The sequence below is a fragment of the Rhyacophila brunnea genome, unplaced genomic scaffold (assembly GCF_057557595.1).
Source record: "Rhyacophila brunnea isolate RB1 unplaced genomic scaffold, BYU_Rbru_1.0 scaffold_22, whole genome shotgun sequence".
Classification (NCBI taxonomy): Eukaryota; Metazoa; Arthropoda; class Insecta; order Trichoptera; family Rhyacophilidae; genus Rhyacophila; species Rhyacophila brunnea.
Genome location: NW_028232882.1, coordinates 11,678,358 through 11,698,202, shown reverse-complemented (window position 1 = coordinate 11,698,202; position 19,845 = coordinate 11,678,358). Strand labels below are relative to the sequence as shown.

General features: G+C 36.0%; 1 protein-coding gene across 3 annotated transcripts in view; it reads right to left on the bottom strand.

The window, feature by feature from the left end:
- Positions 1-12,835, bottom strand: part of STUB1 (STIP1 homology and U-box containing protein 1) — a 66,863-nt gene extending 54,028 nt beyond the window's left edge. For all 3 annotated transcript variants that reach the window (XR_015070990.1, XM_085949979.1, XM_085949980.1), the window contains exons 1-5: positions 12,549-12,835; positions 8,599-8,797; positions 6,779-6,920; positions 4,063-4,168; positions 1,800-1,856 (exon numbers count right to left, since the gene is read on the bottom strand). Coding sequence is in view for 2 of the 3 variants with exons in the window: in XM_085949979.1 (XP_085806105.1) it covers positions 1,800-1,856; positions 4,063-4,168; positions 6,779-6,920; positions 8,599-8,797; positions 12,549-12,668 (624 nt within the window). In the remaining variant the exon portion in view is untranslated. The remainder of the gene's footprint in view (positions 1-1,799; positions 1,857-4,062; positions 4,169-6,778; positions 6,921-8,598; positions 8,798-12,548) is intronic.
- Positions 12,836-19,845: the final 7,010 nt, after the last annotated feature.

Sequence of the window (19,845 nt, the reverse complement as noted above, 5' to 3'; positions counted from 1 at the left end):
TTCTCTGAATTGATGTATGTCTTTTTGACTTATAACATAATTTATCTTCGCCAGTTTTATAGATATGACTGTGTGTGTTTTTGTAGACTATAGAGCGTACTCTTAATAAGATTACCTCATCATTAAGTCAAAACAGCAAAATTTTGACTTAGTGCTTTTTCGCAGAATACCCACGATATTATGTATCTAGAAAAGATACGATATTATGTATCTAGAAAATCCAATGAAGAAACCTTAGGCCCAGATGCATAATATCATTTTGTTATAGCCCTGCAATTTGAGTTTATCTTTATATTATTCTTATCAAGTGTTAGTAATCAGTACAATGAATGTCTGAAAATGCATTTGATAAAGATTGGGTTTATCATTAATTATTTCAGACTTCTATCTAACGATTGTCGTCTGCGAATTCCATACGCAATATCAATGTTTGTTTTATAATATACCTAATCAAAATAACTTTACAATTCAGTTTAAATTCAACGTTAGACGCATCGACTGAATTCACTGTATAGAACCATATTGTAACAAATTATTGTCTAAAAAGTAATTTGCTATATATATTATATTAATTAGCTTTTAATAAAATCAGTTTAAATATAAAAGGTGTTTATATGAAAATGATTCCGCCGTTCCATAATAATTTTTAAATTATATGTTGCCTGTGTACCTACTATGACTAGTCAAAGCATTGTTTCTGACACAATGACTGATCACATGGCTCATAGTTATCATCAGACATCATAGTTATGTGAGGGGGGCTTATGTGCGAGTCAAAAAATAAGAAATAACGACAAACAGATGCCGCATATGGCGGCGACATTGAAAAGTGAAAGCTATCCCCTAATTATATATTCCATACGGAAATTAAGTAAGTATAGTTTTTTTTAAATTATCTATACAAACACGAAAGACCAGCAATATTAAACATGTATTACTATATTATTCAAACTATTGAATCAGATTGGCATATATAGTACACATGCGTGGACTGGCTGTACAATTCAAAAAATGATGTCCAAATGACACTTATATCCATACTGAGTGCATTTATTCAATTAACCACTGGTAAAGTAATTATATTACGTTTATATTACTTAATTATTAATTTATAATTATTGAATTTATATTGTGCAATTTCCATACATTTACCATTGCAAGTACATAATATCTCAATTTAAAAGTATTCTAATAATTTGAGGAAAATTGTAATTTTAAAAACGGCAACACATTCGCCATGTTAGTCACTGTTTAATTAGTTTTATAGGATGGATTTCATTTATAAAATAGAAATACTTTGGGTCCACATTGGTCGCCAGTAAGTTATAGTATGTTTTGTTTATAAAATAGAAACACCGGTTTTAGTATTTATTCCGTGTTCACAGAGAATACTTTGAACGGTACACGAAAAGATGACTCACTCGACCAAATAACCAGACGAACTTGCCAAAGGACTAGTGTAGGTAACACATTTGAAAACTAGATACCACATTTATCACTAGAAACGAATCTCGATAGTGTAAGGTGCTCAGTCTCAAAATAGAGGACCTGTATGATGAAAAGGATCAGAGCTAATCCGACTAAACTGAATGGCTGTGAGAGATATCAATTTCGGAGTCAACATGGAATTAAATCCTAATCCGTCTACATAGTGCTTGCAGCGTCCAGTCAATGGGCAGCGCCATCTATGGGTCTCTTTTTGAAGTCATGCCGCTATATATAAAATTAAATCCTAATCTGTACAGCATAATATGCCATTTTTCCGTTACATAATGAATATTAAAAAGTATTACACTTACTCTTCTTCTGTCATCAATTTTTGCAAACAGGTTGTTCAATTCGCTTGCGTAATTAATCTGAAACAAAATGAAACTATTATTCAATTGAATAAATAGAATACAGAATAGAACCTGCCAAAATTATTGCTTTTATACACCCTCCCGCAATTGCGAAAACTACCCTAGGCACCCGTCAAGGCAGGGATCAGGGAGCAAGAGTAATTTACTCCAAAAGGGGTAAACATGAATATTCTGAGAGTAAATGAAGGTTAAAAGAATACACATTAAAGTCTCTATAGCAAAAATACAATATGATTCTTTAAGGCAAGAGTTCACAAAGTGTGTCCCGCGGGCCAATTATGCCCCGCATGACTTTCCAAGCGCTTCTTGGATTTTAAGAAACATCAAATGAATTTTAATATTTTTCAAAATCCCTTTTCATGTAACCCGGATGCTGTGCCCGTAAATATGCAGTTTGAATTAATAGATTTTCAAGAGAACGAGGAAGCAAAAGCATCTTATCGTGATAAGAATTTAATCGAATTCTACAAAGGACTTTCAGTTGAGGTATATCCAAATATAGTTAAACATGCTCATCAAATGGTGCTCGGTAATCTGGCGTTCACCAATCCGGCACGTCCAATATTCCGGCATTTTGCAACTCAGCTCTCCTGCTCTATAATCCGGCAGGTTTCACATTAAACTGCCGGATTACAGAGCAGAGAGCCATTTGTTCGGCAGTTCGGTGCCTGACCTTGAACTTGACCTTCATAGAATTATTTCCTATCGAAATCCAATAATCCGGCATATGTAAAGAAATATGAGCACCGGATTACCGAGCGCCTACTGTACCTATATTTGTGAAAAAAAAAATTCTACAATGAGCATTAATAAATCAAACTTAACATTAAAATTAACAGATAACCAAATCGTATCTCGGTACTGTTCGGTTATCAGGAATACAACGGAAAACACATTTTGAAAATAGCCGATAAACTGGATTATTTGTTGCTGTACGAAACAAAATATTAAAATAAACATATAAATCGGGAAATAGGTACATGAATTTACGTCCTTCGTTGAGCAAAAGAAAGGAGAAGTTTCAATTAAGTGATCTTAATTGAAATCAGGTAAGGTTATGTCCGTCTCAACATTATACCTACCTACGACTTTTTAATTCTCCATGGATATAATATTATGAACGTCATGATGTGTGAAAATATAACATACATCTTCTACGTCTTTGATTAATTTTAAGCTATACAACCATATTTATTTTTTCTATATTATGGTGTGAGAATTTGTGAAAGATACCTCACAAGCTCTTTGTTTAACCGGAAATTACGTATAAACAGTGCATCACTGAGTGAAAAAGCATTATCACATAAGTTAGCATAATTATTTCATCTGTTTCGTGGATGATTACGTGATCCTAAAAGTGCAGCAAAGGTAACTATTTCTGGGATTGACATCTTTTGCAATAATTGGGTGAACGATACAAATATATAGCAATGCTTTGGCGAAATATAAAATAATAATATGTAATTATTCTAGCGAGCCCAATAACAAAATAGTATCTTTTCGCAGCCTAGCCTTTCACTTTTGACAGCTCAAAACTAAACTACGTTATCGGCGCGAGTCATCAATGCGCATGCCCACAGAGACTCAAGTCGTATGGGCGACTCTGGTCATGAGTGCCCTTTGGTATGGGCAATAATGTCGACACGGATCATGACTAATTCAGGTAGTGATAAAGTTACAACATACCATATTTCGATAACCTACGTGGGTCCCCAAAATGCTCACCGAAGATTACCAATGGCAACGAGTTGAAGCGGCCCGTGAATTCCTTGATTGCTACGCAGAAGAGGACGAGGAATTCTTGGATACAATTATCCTGGCGACGAAACCTGGGTACATTACATGACACCAAAGACAAAAGAACAGTCCCGTCAGTGGCGGGACCGACGAGGAGTTGAAAGAAGAGGTCGTACGGAACCTGCACGCCACGGCGGGAGAGTTCTATGACACGGGTATACGAAAAATGCTACACCGCATGCAAAAATTCATCGATCGCAACGAGGATTATGTAGAAAAATAGTAGAAAGTGCAGGTTTTCCAACAATGTATAATTAATTGCAAATAATCGTGTTTTTCTTTGTGAAAAAAAATTGGAGACCTTATTTTACGGACCACCCTCGTATGTTTGCGGTCATGTCAAAACATGAAATCTGGTTCGCTGAAAACAGTTGACATAGCTAATATTGAATATTACAATACTTACTGTTTCTTCTTCGATGACTTGGCATTTTTTCTGCGTTTCCTCTTCATTCATATTACTATCCAATCTGAGGACAGTCACCCTCCTTTCCATATCTTCATTTAGGAGCCTGCACAGAAAGCAAAACATGCCCATTTAAATTTATTTACAGACGTAATGAATTTACATGAGATCCAAATTTCTTTTTTGATTTTCTTTTATAAATTTCACGTCAAATGTTGGGTTTCTAGGTAAACAACTACGTCCCCGTCCTTCTATGAAACGATTTATGACTATAGACTATATAGGTGCACGAGTTCTGAAAGATACTTATTACTTGAAATTTAATATTAGCTTCTAAAAATGGATACTAACTATTTTTGAATCCAAAAATCTTCGCGGACAACTATGGTCTAGTGCGTAAGGCAATGCACTCTCACCTGGGGGCCCCGGATTTGATTCCCGATGAGGTCACAATATATTTATGTGGTTTTCTCAAAGCCTGGGTGTTTATGTGATCGTTTCGCATCTACTACTGCACTACTGTCATTGGGCCTTATGCCCTGTTGTGTTAAAAAGAATATATTATGTACATATTCTTTTAAATTCATTATTAAAAGAAGTCTGAGATATTCATAGTTGTTGACACGCTCGATTTGAATGCAATTCGTGACGATTGCTTTTGGGTCAGCAAATTGGCCAAAACATCCATTGAATAACAAGTGAGAAAATAATAACATCACGAATGTAGCAACGAGACTAAGGCAGTTAATATTTGTGACATTTGAAACAACGGGATTTTCTTTAAAGCCAGTTTTGATTATGGCTTCCCTAATGTCATTGTCAGCAAGTTCAATAAATTTATAATATTACATGTTATCTACGTCATCACTTCATATGTCAGATGAGAGATTATTTTTATCAGTGATGTCACCAATAACAAATCTATCTCATGAGTCATACATATTTAAGCTAAAACTATATAGTATTTAAATATTGTATAACGACTGTGTTTAGGAAAAAGGGCGTAACCCTCGATTTTTCGAAAAGTGCTTTTATTAGATATTAACAATGTATACAACTAAATACACGTTCTGTAAAAAGGAAGTAATTATTATCTAAATTCAGGTTTTAATTGACCTTTAATTAAATTTTAATTTAAGGAAAAAGCTTTTACCCTCAATTTTCATGATTTTTCTGTAATAACTTCTTTAATTTTATTATTATTAGATCGAAAAGATATTACACCAAATCATCAATCATCATGCACCCATTGTGTGCCTATTTTTAAAAAAATATTAAACTAAAATCATTCAAAAAACGTCTTTTGCCCCTCCTGTAAAATTTGTTCGGTGAGGGTTACGCCCTTTTTCCTAAACACAGTCGATAAGTATTTTTAAAAAATTGTGCTACGATTCACAAATGTTAGTATTATAATTTGCGTAATAAAATTTTTCTCTGGCACTGCAGCCTGGGATGGACCTCGACTGTCCCAAGTAGACTCCTCCACTCTGTCCGATCCTCCGCTCACTTTTTCCATTCGTCTCTTTGTAGACCATCAAGTTACCAAAGATGTCGTCTTCTCACACTCCATTTTTCTTATGGTCTATTATTTAACGTAAGGCGCTTTGTCAGTGCTGGTTCATTCATACATGTTATGTTATAGCACTTAAAATCCTTCTTTTAACTTCTTCAGTGTATGGTATAGATTTGGATATTCACTTCGGCTTATAATGTCGAGGGTTCCAGGTTCAAATCTTGGGTCTGGCAAATACACATTTTCAATGTGTGTTTGGAGTCAGAGTATGGACCTAATAGGTTGAGCAAGTGGCTAACATCAATTTCTCGTAAAAACAAAAATCTGTTAATACAAACTTCCACACTGTGGAAGCCCATATGATCCTATTAGGATCGGACAAGATCAAAAGAAAAAAGAAAGAGGACAGTGGACACAGCAATGGGAGGTCTTCATCCAGCAGTGGACCAAGAATGGCGAAGATGGCGATAATGATTTAATATCTTTTATCTGCCCCTAATTATCAGTAGGGATTGCAATACCGAATGAATATATCAATACCGGTATTTCTTATTGAATACCGGTATTCGTCAAACAATATTTTAGAAAAAAATAAATACCTATCAATAAATATGACTATTAAAATCTATTTGTAACACTATTTTATAGCAACCTAAAGTACCTTTGTAAATATGCATAGATCATAATATTTTACAACTGCTAATTTTTACAAATACAATAAATCTGGGTACAGAATGAAGGTGGGAATCTGGGTACAGAAATGTCTCTGAAATTCAACGCTTCAACGTTGGATCAATAGTTATAAAATAATTGGAAATATTAGCCACGAATGTTATCTTTTTCGAAATTTATGTTAATTCATCGCAGACAATTATCAGTCTAGTATATTTGAGGTATTTTGTTTTAATATTATTTAACCTTTGTTAGTTTCAGTCAATATATTTGCATTTTGACAGCATAAAACTTATACATTAAATTTAATACACAATATAGTAGTAAGTAATGTCAAAATAACATTAATTTCAATTTCGAAAAACATTACGCTTTCTCAATACCGGAAATACTGTTATATTGTATTTTTGAAACCGGTATTTCGGTACCGATAAATAATTGAATACCGGATTTGAAATACAGTTATTGCAATCCCTAATTATCAGGAAAGAATATTAAATGTGCAGTGAATAACTACTGATGTTTTCTTACTTGTTAAGGTATGACTGTAACTCTATCTCCTGTGCTATTCTCTTTTCCTCTTGTATGTTCCATCGTTTCTTCCTCGCGGTCCTCAACTGTGCGGCAATGTCGTCACCAAAGTTTAACTTTTGCTCTTTGGCTAAATCGTTGGCTATGGAAATAATCAAACAGAATAATAGTTATTTATTTATTTAAGAAAACAAAACATTGTGGACATAACAAATCTAAATTCAAGACGTACACAACATGAGATTTACATTATAACAAAATATTACCCTCAAGAGAGAGAAGACAATAATATAAATAATAATAAAATAAAAACATACTTAAGTACAATTTTATACATAAAAATAGAATTTTGAATACAAAATACAAAATACATAGCACGTCACCGAAAATGTCTACGTCTTTGGGGAGAGCATTGGTGTTAATGGTGCCCGAGAGGCTTGACACGAGGATATAAACATACGACATTACTATTACTGCGATGCTTGGTAGTTTTGGCATGAAACAAGAAAACGATGCAGTAGACCTGATGCAAGTACAAGTAACAATAATCACATAAGATCTGTCAAATTTCATCATTCCAAAATCGCATCTCCGCATATTCCTGGTTAAATGATTCTAATAGTGTTTTGCTGGAGACATCGAAGCGTGGCATTCAACTTTATGAATTAACTATGTTACACCCTTGCATAATACACTACTCTTCATCTCACCATCTCCGCTGGTCCTGAGTCCTCATATGTAGATTGCCAAAACTGGACAATGTCGTTGCATATGGCATTAAATGGACTATCAACCTAACGAAACCAAGAATTTTCACAAACGCTATTTGGCATCATATTTGGATTTTTCGACTGTCACTGAGAATTCTTCCGCCTTTTTTCCTCGTCGTTTCAGACTCATCGTAGAAGCCAATCTCAAGAGTACTGTTAAGTGTATGAATGCAAACATGACAAGTGTATTGAAAAGGGTTCTGTTTAACTGATAGTGAATATTGTAGAATAAAATATATAGGAATTAGGCATATTTTTATCGCACTTAGTAAAGAGAGCCATCAAAACACACAGAAACCCTGACACTATCAATAAGATCGATGGGCAATAGTTAAAAATATCACGGCTTCTGGCTATTTCAACAAATCTTATCTGGTATCTCTGGTTGCAACTGACATTGTAAATTATCACAACTCACTCTTTTAATCCGAGGCCTTTCGCTCATGGAGAAACTAAAATCTGACGAACTCGTTGCTGATGGAACTCATAAACTGGCCAATGACTGATGCTTTGCACACGGCGGTACTGAAACCCACTTGCAATAATAATCTCATAACCTCAACCTACTTCATTCTTGAGCTTTTTCCGTAAAATATCTTTACAGGAATATTCTGGCAGCCTGTATTTATACAGGCAGGAGTACTTCTCAACTTCTGCCACAAATTTTTAATTTTAAATCGGTTCGCCCATCTTTAACTTTTGACATCTTGACTTGTTTCATGGAATTTTTCATGGAATCTACTGATATTGGCACCACTGTTTTATACTGGAAACTGAGAGACTGGGAGACTAGCATGTCGCGTCTCTTCAGTTTAGTAGCGAACGATTTGAAACTGAGAGATTCCAGTCCAGACGAAAAGCTTTCACCTAGGTTTTTGTAAGAGTTGGCAGTTTGGAGGAAGATAAAATTCATTTTGACCAGAGCCACGGATAATATGAAACTCTGTATATCTCACTGAGGCACTGAAAAAAACTGTGGAACACGTCTATCCGATTTCTGATAACTCTGATTATAGTTAATGCATTACACTGTTCAATTAATCATCTCACCTCTGTGCAGATGTTTAATGGCCTCGTCGAAGGAGTCTAATTCTAGCAGAGCCTGTCCGAGGAAGAAGTGACCTTTCACTTGACTGGCGTCAATGTCTAAGGCCCTCCTGCAGTCCGTGCAGGTCGAGTCCCATCTCTTCATCTTCAGGTGGCATAGCGCTCTATTTGTGAAGTATGTGGCCACTGAAGGGTTCTTAATCTGTCAACAATAAAACACGTGATAAGTCAGCACTCACATCTGCTGATTGCCCAACTTATTTCAGTTGTAACAGTTTGTCGGTGGGGTATTTGAATTATAATTTATCTTATTAATAGTATAAGTAAATTCTTTAAAGACCTATCTAAATATGTATCATATTAAATTGATTTACCTATAGTATTATTATTTACCATATTATTGTCTAGAATTCATTATTGTATCAAATCTAAAATATGCTTTATGCAATCGTCATTGTAACTTATCAGTTTGCTTCTAAAAATTTGGGCTATAGGTAAATAGAAAGAATCTTATAAGCTATTCCTGTTATGATATTCAAAATTATTTTGCAAACGCATGATGCATGATTAAGTTGCCATTGCTGATTTACTTACATACACAATGGCGGCATTTTTTTATGTCCATTGGATTACTTACTCGCGTGCAATTCGGCCCCTTAGAGTCAAAGAAACATATTTCATTTTTCTCTACTTTACAAGAGACTCCAAACACAAGTAAACTTACATTCCACAGACATTAACAAGAAAGTGTTTGCAGAAGATATGTATTGAATTATCTTTTATCCGTTGAATTTTTTGATAAGTTTCTTTGTCAATGTTAAGTGTGTAACATGTAATTTAATGTCTAGTACCAGACGTAACTCAAAATTGTTAAAAATTAAGATAGGTTTCTTTGACTCTAAGGGGCCGAATTATAAACGATTTTACACAAATTTTACATGTTAACATGTTACACAAATTTCTCGGTTACATGTAAATTGTACATAAAACATTTCAACGTGGGACAGTTTTCCGTGAGTTTTCTTATCGGAAAGAGATGACCGTATACTATATTATGGTCTCCAATTTTATTAGATTCAATATGAACATTAATTCAATGTTCATAGCTGATTTTGGCAAAATTCATGAATTCAAGAATGAAAACCTAACCTAACCCAACAAATAATCCAGTATATCGGCTATTTTCAAAATTTGTTTGCTGCTGGCTTCCTGTAAAATGTAAACTGACAAGAACCCTGTTTTAGACATGAATTTTATGTCAGTACTATACGACCCAAAGAGGTTGGACGGTCTTTAATATACGGCCATATATTTCCGATACAATATACGAATAAATAATGATGCAGAAGTGTATTATTACTGATTGATTATCTACTCATCGAGACAGATTATCTTTTTATATCCCCTGCAAATTGGCAAAGAAATGTCATAGCAGTAGTGTGAAGTTCTCTGCAAATGAACATGCAAAGCGAAGTCACTTGTAGCCAATGACATTATTAATGGACGACGTACTCAATACAGTAGCTAGCAAGTAAATTCGCGCATTCGCATGCATAGGTAGACGTCACGCACTTTCCATTATGCGATATCACGCATCGGGAATTTATAGCAATATGACCTTTATTGTAATGGCGTTAGAGCAGTGTTTCTAATGTCAATGTCCATTTGAGCGAACCCGTTCGAACAGAACCATTCGGCAGACCCAACAAAAAGCATCAGGAATTTATAGCAATATCACCTTTATTGTAATGGCGTTAGAACAGATTATGCCATTCGGCAGACCCGACAATAAAGTGAGTGTCATTTTCTTTTCCAGATGATTCGTCCATATTAATGTCATTGCTTGTAGCTAACTTAAACAGTGGATCAGAGGTCCTTTTTTTGGTTTCAATTTCATACATTTAGGCTCCATTGTTATTTAATGTTTTTAATATCTTTAGTTTACAGTAATCACTAATTGCTCTTAATTAGCAATGTACACCACCGATGTATCTAGAATAGTTTAATGACTCATCTTCATTTCATTACAATAATTTTACTTTGTGAGCAGAGCAACTTCTCCGGTAGGCATTTCGGATGCTGCATTCTGGAACAATGTAATCTATATTCAAGTGATATGTTTTGTTTTCTCGTCAAAAATGCTCTGCGTGGTCTAGTCCGTTTTTTTTCCGCGCATACCTCATGCAAGTTCCAACTATAAAATTCAAAAGCTTCTGAACTTTTTTGATCCATGCATGCAATCTTGCAACTAGCACGATAATACATGTTTACATGTGCATTTTCTTATAATCGCCATGATATTATGTACTGTCAGTAAATCCATGCACGTATGAGTCGGCTCGCACATAAGAACTCGTCTCGCCTATATGTCGAATATGTCGATGTGACGTCATCGTTATTTAACGAAACAACATAACACGCTTTGCCAAATGGAGCTTCGCAGATTGATCGTAAAATCGTCTGAAAAAAACATCTGGCTGTTGCATTCGACATGTTGCATCCTTCTCGGGGTCCGAGTCGGAGGGTCGAAGTCACAAAGAAACACCTACGAATTGGTCATTCCTATACCGGCTCGCCGATCACCGCAATGAAATATCAATACGTTTTGAAGGCTACGAGCGACTGTCGCTAGATAGATGTGCGAGGTTGTGTCATGCAACACTGGCCAGCCGGTCTCGGAAGTTTTGATTTATGGCTGTCAGGCACACGAGGCGAGTTGTGATGTGCGAGCCGACTAAACGGGGTATTACACACAATAATGTGGAATCATCAATCAATACAGAAAATTCTGTTGTTTTTGGGAAACTTGGGATAACTTAAATATGTATATTATTCATACCCAATAATCTGGATGTGAAAAAAGTGATTAAACAGTCGTACTTAATTCCAAATTGATCATTGGAAAAATTATAATCTTTGATCTTCCAAACGCTTTGCCCAATTTGATCATTAACATATATCTTACGTTGATACACTGACCACATGACTAATTTATGACTGACATTCAATTCTTAATAGTGCCTGTACAAGTGCATGGAATTACTGTCGGCCATAGTGCTTATTTTAAACTATCATGACAATAACTGTTTACACGTAAAAGTGCTGACTGTCTCTCCAATTCATTCTTTGAGAGTGAGCGAGACGCGATGTTGTCATTGTATGGTACTATTTCATACTATATGACAGCAGTGAAAATCGGTCAATGTGAACGTTCGTTTTCTTGCCGGCAGGTTCGCCACTATCGTTCTACTGCTCAAGCACAGATTGAAATAATCTTACTGTCGCATTGGAAATTCAGAAGCTTCCAAACTTGTTTGATTTATGCACGCAATCTTGCCAACTGCAGGATAATACATGTTTCCCCATACATTTTCTTACTGTGCACAGTAATTCTATGCACATGTAAACGGGGTACAAAACACATAGGGAGAGGGTACCTAAAACATTCTGGGACTTACTTTTAGCACTACACAAATGCTATTAACTCATATTTAATTACATGCATCAATTATTCAAGTATTGTCAATTAATTTTATATAAGTACTTTTCTTATATAAACAAGTAATTATTTGACCCCTGACCCTTGTGAAAATTAAATTCTTCGGCGGCCGAAGATCAAGACAGTGTGAGTTGGCAACCCTGATAAAAGAAAACAGAACCATGTTAGGTTCAATGTTTTACAAAATGTCAAACAAAAATACTATTTTATTACGAAATAGTAGTTTGCAAAATACACCTGACAATGATTAAACATATAATAAGCCACTGGCGACAGCATGAATTGTTAAATAAATCTAGCATGTTAGAGAGGAACCTAATAACAATGACAGAATTAAATTTCATAAACGTCAAAAACCTTATTTGCCGCTAATACCAGGCAAAAATACTCCGTTGATTACTAGTTATATCACTGCACGGTATCAATTTATTAAGAATCTTTAAAATACACTCACGATAGCTTTTGTATAAAGGTTTACTGCATCTTCGTATTTCCTTAAACTGAATAGCCTATTTCCCTGCTCTTTCAATTCCTTGTCGGAAAGATTGACAGTGGAATACATGTGCTTACTCATCTTGAATGATATAATTAATCACCAACCACTTTATCACATCAATGTGTGCTTGCAATCAATCTTAGAAAATAATATGAAAAATGTCAAAACACAGTCAAGATTATTATTGTGCACAAATCTAATCAGATTGGTAAACCATAGAAAATATCGTAAAAGGTTGATGTGTCAACTTTTCTCATCGTGATACTTTTTATGGATAGCATCTAGTTATACTTAACCATACTGTATACTTTTAATTAATAATTTTGTACATACCGTCTCTGTTCAGGAAGAACTCACTAACTGGAGAATACTAGTTTCGAGTAATTTGACTTTGAAGTTTTTAAAATGTTTGAAATGGTCTATCACGTGAGTTTCTTAAGTAATCGTAAAAATGATGACTTTAAAATAAAGACTGTTTATTTATTAAGAAGGTGAAAGTAAAAAATTAAAGTAAAATTTTCTGTTTTTATGTTTATTTTCTTATTTGTTTATAAAAAAACGAATTAGTGTATTTTGCCAGAACACATTTTGTCTTTTTCAGCGGTACTAATTACACTAAGTGTTATTTAGTGTTTTCTGCCAGGAGAAAAATGCAGAGTATTCTAAAGCCATTGTCATAGTTTTAGGGAAAAATTTTAGTACGTAAAATTATCTAGGTATTTTTATAAAAAAATGAGATAGGTAGATACATACTGCAATAGTATATTTTTATAGATCGTAGAGATTATAAGTAGGTACATGTGTAAATAATGACAAGTAGAAGACATATTAATAAAGGGAATTTCAGAGTGACTATCATTGGTGGAAAAGTAGCATCGTTAGAGTCATCATCATCAGTCTGAATCAATACACTGCTGGATGAAGCTCTCTCCAAGCTGATTCCACTTCTCTCGGTCCTGTGCGTTGCGTTGCCACGTACTTCCACAGTACTTAACCATTTCATCGATTAGCGGCCTCTAGGTCTATTTTGCGGCGTATCCGGAAATTTGTACGTAAACAGTTCAACGTAGAACACTTATTCGTGCGCCGCAGTACGTGAAACATGAGTTCGTGCAACATTTAATCAAATGACGAGTTCTTCGTTGAACATTTCACCGGGAATACGTATTCTACAACATGTGGCGCTAGATTGCTGTTCCAATTAGATGCAATACGAATTTTATGAGATGTCTTTATTGGTTTTAAATAATTTAATGTTGAAACTACATAAAGAATATACCTATACGATGTAATTGTATTTATAATCTACTTACCTACCTATTTTTTAATGTGTGGTCCTTGTATACGATGGTTTTATTACGTATTTTTAAGTGTTTTATTTAGACATTAATATTGTAAGTTACCGAACTAGCAATATTTTGTTAAATATTATAAATAAATAATATTATATTTATAATTCCCTGTGTATTGTATGTATGTGTATTAGCTAGTATTAGTATATTAGTAAGTAATATTGCACTTTAATGGTATAAATTATCAACAGCTATTGGTGGAGACGTTTTGTACCTCTTGGGTACCACTGGATGACTACATTTGTCCATCGGTTGTCCCTTTTTCGAGCTATGTATCCAGCCCATTTCGATTTGTGGTTTTTAGAGAATACTATTACATCGTAAATCCTTGTCTGTTTTCTTATACAATCATTCCGTATTTGTCATTTCGCGTTATGCCCAACATGCACCTCTCTATACCACGCTGTGCTACTATAAGTTTCTGGGTCTCTCCTTTACTTAGGGTCCATGTTTCACACTCACTTGTGATTACGGGAAGCACACACTGGTTTAACATTTTGCGCTTAGGCACGGGTCATTTTTGAAGACATTATTCGGACGGTCAAAGGTTTTCAGCCCAGCTTCACTTTGCGAACAATTCATCGAATACACATCCACCTACATACACCTTGTTGTCCCAAAAAATATCAATTGAGTTACTGCGTTGGCTCTTGCAGACGAACCATAAAATAAATTGCATCTCTCACAATTATTACAAAAAAGTGTCTCAGCAGTGGCTTAATAGAAAATTAACCATGTGCATGTAGTCAAGTTAGGTGGTGATTCGTGAAAGGCATGCCCACTTCTACGACTGGAAACATGACCTAGTTTCCTATTGCATCGGGTAGATATATCACAAATGAAACAACTGCCTCTTTCATGTTAGAAGAGTCACGTGAGCTTTGTTAGTAGAATCACTAGTAGAAGTAGTTGATTCGAACACGAAGTTCGGTATACAGAGGGGTGGAGCCCATACGAATCACGACCTTCGGCCATGAGGTTCCTACTATGAAGAAGAAGAATGATGCTAACACCAAAGTAACCAATACACTGGCTGGATACAATGGCACCATGCCTATATTCTTGACAATGGCCAACGTTAAATAATATACAAAGTCATACTGCGTCTCTCATATACATTAAGATGCTCACACAGTGTAATTGTAGTTCCAAGTTAAGTAGTGGGGAGTTGGATTCACGACCTACTTCCGATGCTGCTACCGTGATTTTTCGTTTGTACCACTTGCTATCGTCTTAGGTAAACGAATTACAAAATAGACCGTGTAGGTATATCATATTGTGCAGGTGAATCAGAGGTGCGCTCGCGGTGCCCATCGAGGATGTGAGGAGTGAGAGCCACGTTGACTCCTTGGCAAGGTGCTATATCTTTTCCTGTATACTATCATCTCAGGTAGACAAATTGCAAAACAAACTTTATATGATTCCAACGAATCCGATGTACGCGCGGGATTCTCAACCAAGTTACGGAGGTGAGGATTGGAAGTCACGACCACTTCCTGACCTGGTACCATAACCTTTCGTGTATACTATCATCTCAAGTAAACAAATCACAGAAGAAAGTATGTCTCTCTGATTATGTATACGGGTTGTTAGGTAACGCACCTGACTACATGTAAATAATCTTTTTAATGTATTTTATACATCAGTGGCTTGTTGTCGATGTTGATTATAAAATAATAAATGAATAAATAAAAGGACTATGATGACTAAAAGCAATATTTATTTTTGCTAATCAGGCTCTGTCAATTCTCTCCAGATCATATTGCTGTAGAATGTAAAGAATATAGACACTAAGTCGCTGCCAGTATATGGTGAAAACCTACAACGGTTCTGGCAGAAAACACTAACTCAATTAGTTGTTACTTCCAGGCAACATTTCGTAATTTTTCATTTAGTGCGTTTGCACAAAAACTATTTTTTAAGTAAATGTATATTTTATAAAAATTAATGTGTTTTTCCAGACGGTAAAGTTTGAAATAAGGAACATTTTGGTATGACTAACTCAATATGTCGTTGTTTCGAATCAATGTCTTCTGCCAGAACAGTGACGAACGTCAGTAGGTCGCATAGGTTTTTATTTTTATAATTTTTTAAATAAATTTTTGACGTGTTATTCTTTTTAAAAAATGCCTTCAAGTCACGTATCGTACTTACACTCATAGGTTTATAATGTTAACATTTTATTTAATTGATAACTCGATCAACAGTATGTTCCTCCTTGTAAGGATAATATTATCTTAATTAAATAGTGTAGATACTTAACCGCCCAACCTCTGAGAAACCAGCTCTTTGGTTTTATAATATAACCATAGATGGATACTTAGATAGGTATCTAACACTATATTATATTGTTGAATGTACCTAGGTAGATGTAACCCTAGGTAATTACTTACCTAGTTAAATTTTGTAATGTTTTCTACTGGAACCGAATCTTAAAAAAAACTTAACTTGAGGAAGAAATGAAAATATAATTAATATAAACCTGGTTTATATTAATTATATTTTCATTTCTTGTAAAATGGAATTCTACCAAGTAAATGCTAACTCAATTAATTAACTTGAGGACTTTTACAGCTTTATTTTGTAGTGCTCCAATTTTTCTGCTCCCTTTTACTTTCGCCCCGCGGTGACACTAGCGCCATAATATATTGTTTGCCCCTAAAACCGTGGCTCGCAGTACGCGGTGCGTGGGTTCGTTTCCAACCAAGAACCCGAAGGGTTAGGCGATTAACAATCGTTCCTCGAAAAAACGTATGTTATGATAACCTTGACTCTGTGGACACCCATATTATATTCCGCCCAGTGGTAGGTAGCTACCTAAAATGCATTTTTTACATTTTTCTACCCGATATTATATCTATTGATCATTTTAAAAGATTGGGCGAATGGCTATTATTATATAATAAAATAATAAGGTCTCAGCTCAGTGCATAGGGGTAGGTACTGTTCTTCTTCGGCCTGCAGAATCTAATTCTGGTCCCGGTCACATTGCTTTCTAGCGAGCTGTGTCTTCTGCATCCAACTCTGTCTGGCGACTCTTCTGATATTATCTAGTGGAGGTTCTTCCAAGAGATACTTCGACGCCCCGTTCGAGACCTCTATTCTAGAACATTTGTTACCTACCGGTCATCCACTGTTGGCCTTATAGAATGTTTTTCATGCTCGTTTGGCAAAATTCGTCTTGAAAATTCCCAGGACGTGGTAATTGGAAAAGAAGAGTCGGTCAGCTATTGTAACTTGATTTCTGCGAGGGAAAATTTATCAGCTTTCAGACAGTTTACGGTGCCTTATTGCAAGCTTCAGCAGAATTCAGGGAGAATCAGGCACACTCAAAGAGATTAGACTGTAGGAGTCCAATCTCTTTGGGTACACTCTACAGTTTACAGCATTCCTACCAACCAAGGTTTTGTGTAGATGCTCTTGAGACACACCACGCCCAGCGTTCGTTATACAACGTTAGATAACGTTATATCCAGCACTCGAAATGGAGAATTTCACGAACCGGAGCGCTCGGTAATTTTATGAAAATATTAACATAGTTATCTAATTTTATGTGTTTTATAAAAAATGAGTGTGTGATTTTTTGTTATTATTATGGCCATTCTAGCTCAAATGGTAATATTATTTTTTCCATGAGACGGAACGACAATGTTGCCGATTTTACGACCCGGAACGGCGCTCCGGTGCGTTCCGGTCCATTTCGAGCCCTGGTTATATCACGGTAAATGGCACTTTGCGAAGAAAGCTCGCTATCCAAATGGTAATTATTACTGAAGCTACATTCAACTCGATGCGAGGTGTCTGGGACTCATGACTCGGTTACAATCAAATATCACCCATTCGACACGTCGACTCCGAACAACCGTAAACTGACCTTCGAGAATAGATATTTGCGGCGGGTAAAGGGTGTGCAATGATACCTAATAACTTTAATAGTAACAGAGAGATAAGACATCGAACCAGCAGCCTCTATCACGCTGAGTAAGAAGAAGCGATGGGTTAGATACAAGGAAATCAAAATGTTCTGTGGTTAGATAGGTATACCTATAAACATGGCCCCCATATCCTGAAGCGTTGCGCTAAATCAGATACGGTTTGAGCGAACGTCGCGTCTATCATCCATCTTGAACTTGTTATCATCAAAAACACAAGTGATACCGTGAGAGTGACATTCCGAATCGTCCGTTTACCAGTGCGCGAGTGCGTGATCACCGAACCGGCTCCAGCGAGCGCCAGCCCTCTCAACATAAAGGTCAGTGTCTGGCATCCTGTGTAAATCCACCCTCCCCCTAGATCCGTAATCCACCAACCATCATCCTCAAATTATAGTCCACTGCTAAAAGCGCCACCAATGACATTATCAAATATTCCCATAAAACTAACAAAAGTATACTTAGGTATAATGGACTAGAAATTAAACACCTATTTTAGCATCCGTGATCAATATTATTCTTTATGTAGGTACTGTCTTCTTGGTCGTGCACTCATGGCTGAGGATCGTGATCACATTTAAATTTCGTCATCCTTTGAGCGACCAAGACTTTCCATCCGCTTCTCTCAGGGCAGAATAAATGGTGTCCCCAGTCAGCTCTTTCACTTGGTCGCTCCATCGCGCAGACGCTCTTCCTCTGCTTCGCCTTCCCTGGAGGCTACCCAAAACCACCAGTCTCTCCAGGTTGTCCGATGCGCGCCTGACAATTTGTCCAAAAAACTGCAGAATTCTTCTGACATATCGTCGAGAGCCGTTCCTTTATCTTTAGTCTCTGGATGATTGACTGGTTCGTCCTGTGCTCCGTCCAAGAAACGGCATTCGGTGCCAACATCACATCTCAAAGGCATCAATTGCCTTCCGCTCCCTTGCCTTCAGTGTTCACGACTCGACACCGTATAGAAATATCGAGAACACTAATGTTTGCACAAGCATCATTTTTGTGGCAATCGAAATTCCCCGATCCTTCCATATAGTGGTAAGGCGTTTCATCGCATTTTTTGCAATCTGTGTGCGCCTTCTTATTTCCGCTTCGCATCCGCCCTTTCCACTGATGGTCGATCCCAGATATACAAAGTCGTCGACTGTTTCGAGGTTTTGGAGTGTACTTGGTATTGATAGAAGGTTGGCCCGATGAACAACCATTAACTTGGTCTTATTCCTATTAATAAGGAGGCCGTATTTGCGACTCTCTTCCTCTACCCGGTGTAGCAGCTCTGTGAGTTCTCTTTCATCAGCAGCGATTAGTGTGGTATCATCTGCGAATCTTAAGTTGTTTATTTTCTGGCCACCAATAATTGTTATTCCGCCTTGCCAATGATCATGGGCTCTTCGCATTATATGCTCTCCATATATATTGAATAACGGGAGATAAAACACATTCCTGACTCCTTCTCGATTCTCTTCTTGATTCCTTCTCGGTTCTCAGAAAACGCACTATTTACTCTTACCTTTGTGTGGCTATTGTTATATAAGTTTTTGATAAGACAGGTAAGGTGTGATGGAACTCCCATTTCCAGAAGTACCTTCCACATACAGTTCCATCTTACGCAGTCGAATGCCTTCTGATAGTCAATAAAGTATAACATCATAGGGGTATTAAACTCTCTGCATTTTTCAATTAGTTGCCTCTAAAGGTAGGTAGGTACATACGCATCTAAAAAGGGTAAAAAAACAAACATAACGATCCACCTACATCTAGAATGAGACTAATGAGAAGAAGATGAAAATAAAGTAACCGATGTATTGTACTTTCTATTGTTTTTTATCAGTCATTATTTTTATTTTCTTTTGTCTTGGGAACGCCACTGCTCACATCAATCAACTTGCAAACAATAGATACTCACAACACATTTAGGTACAAGTAGATAGCTACTGTACTCTAAGCAAATAATTTACCTACATACAATAAACT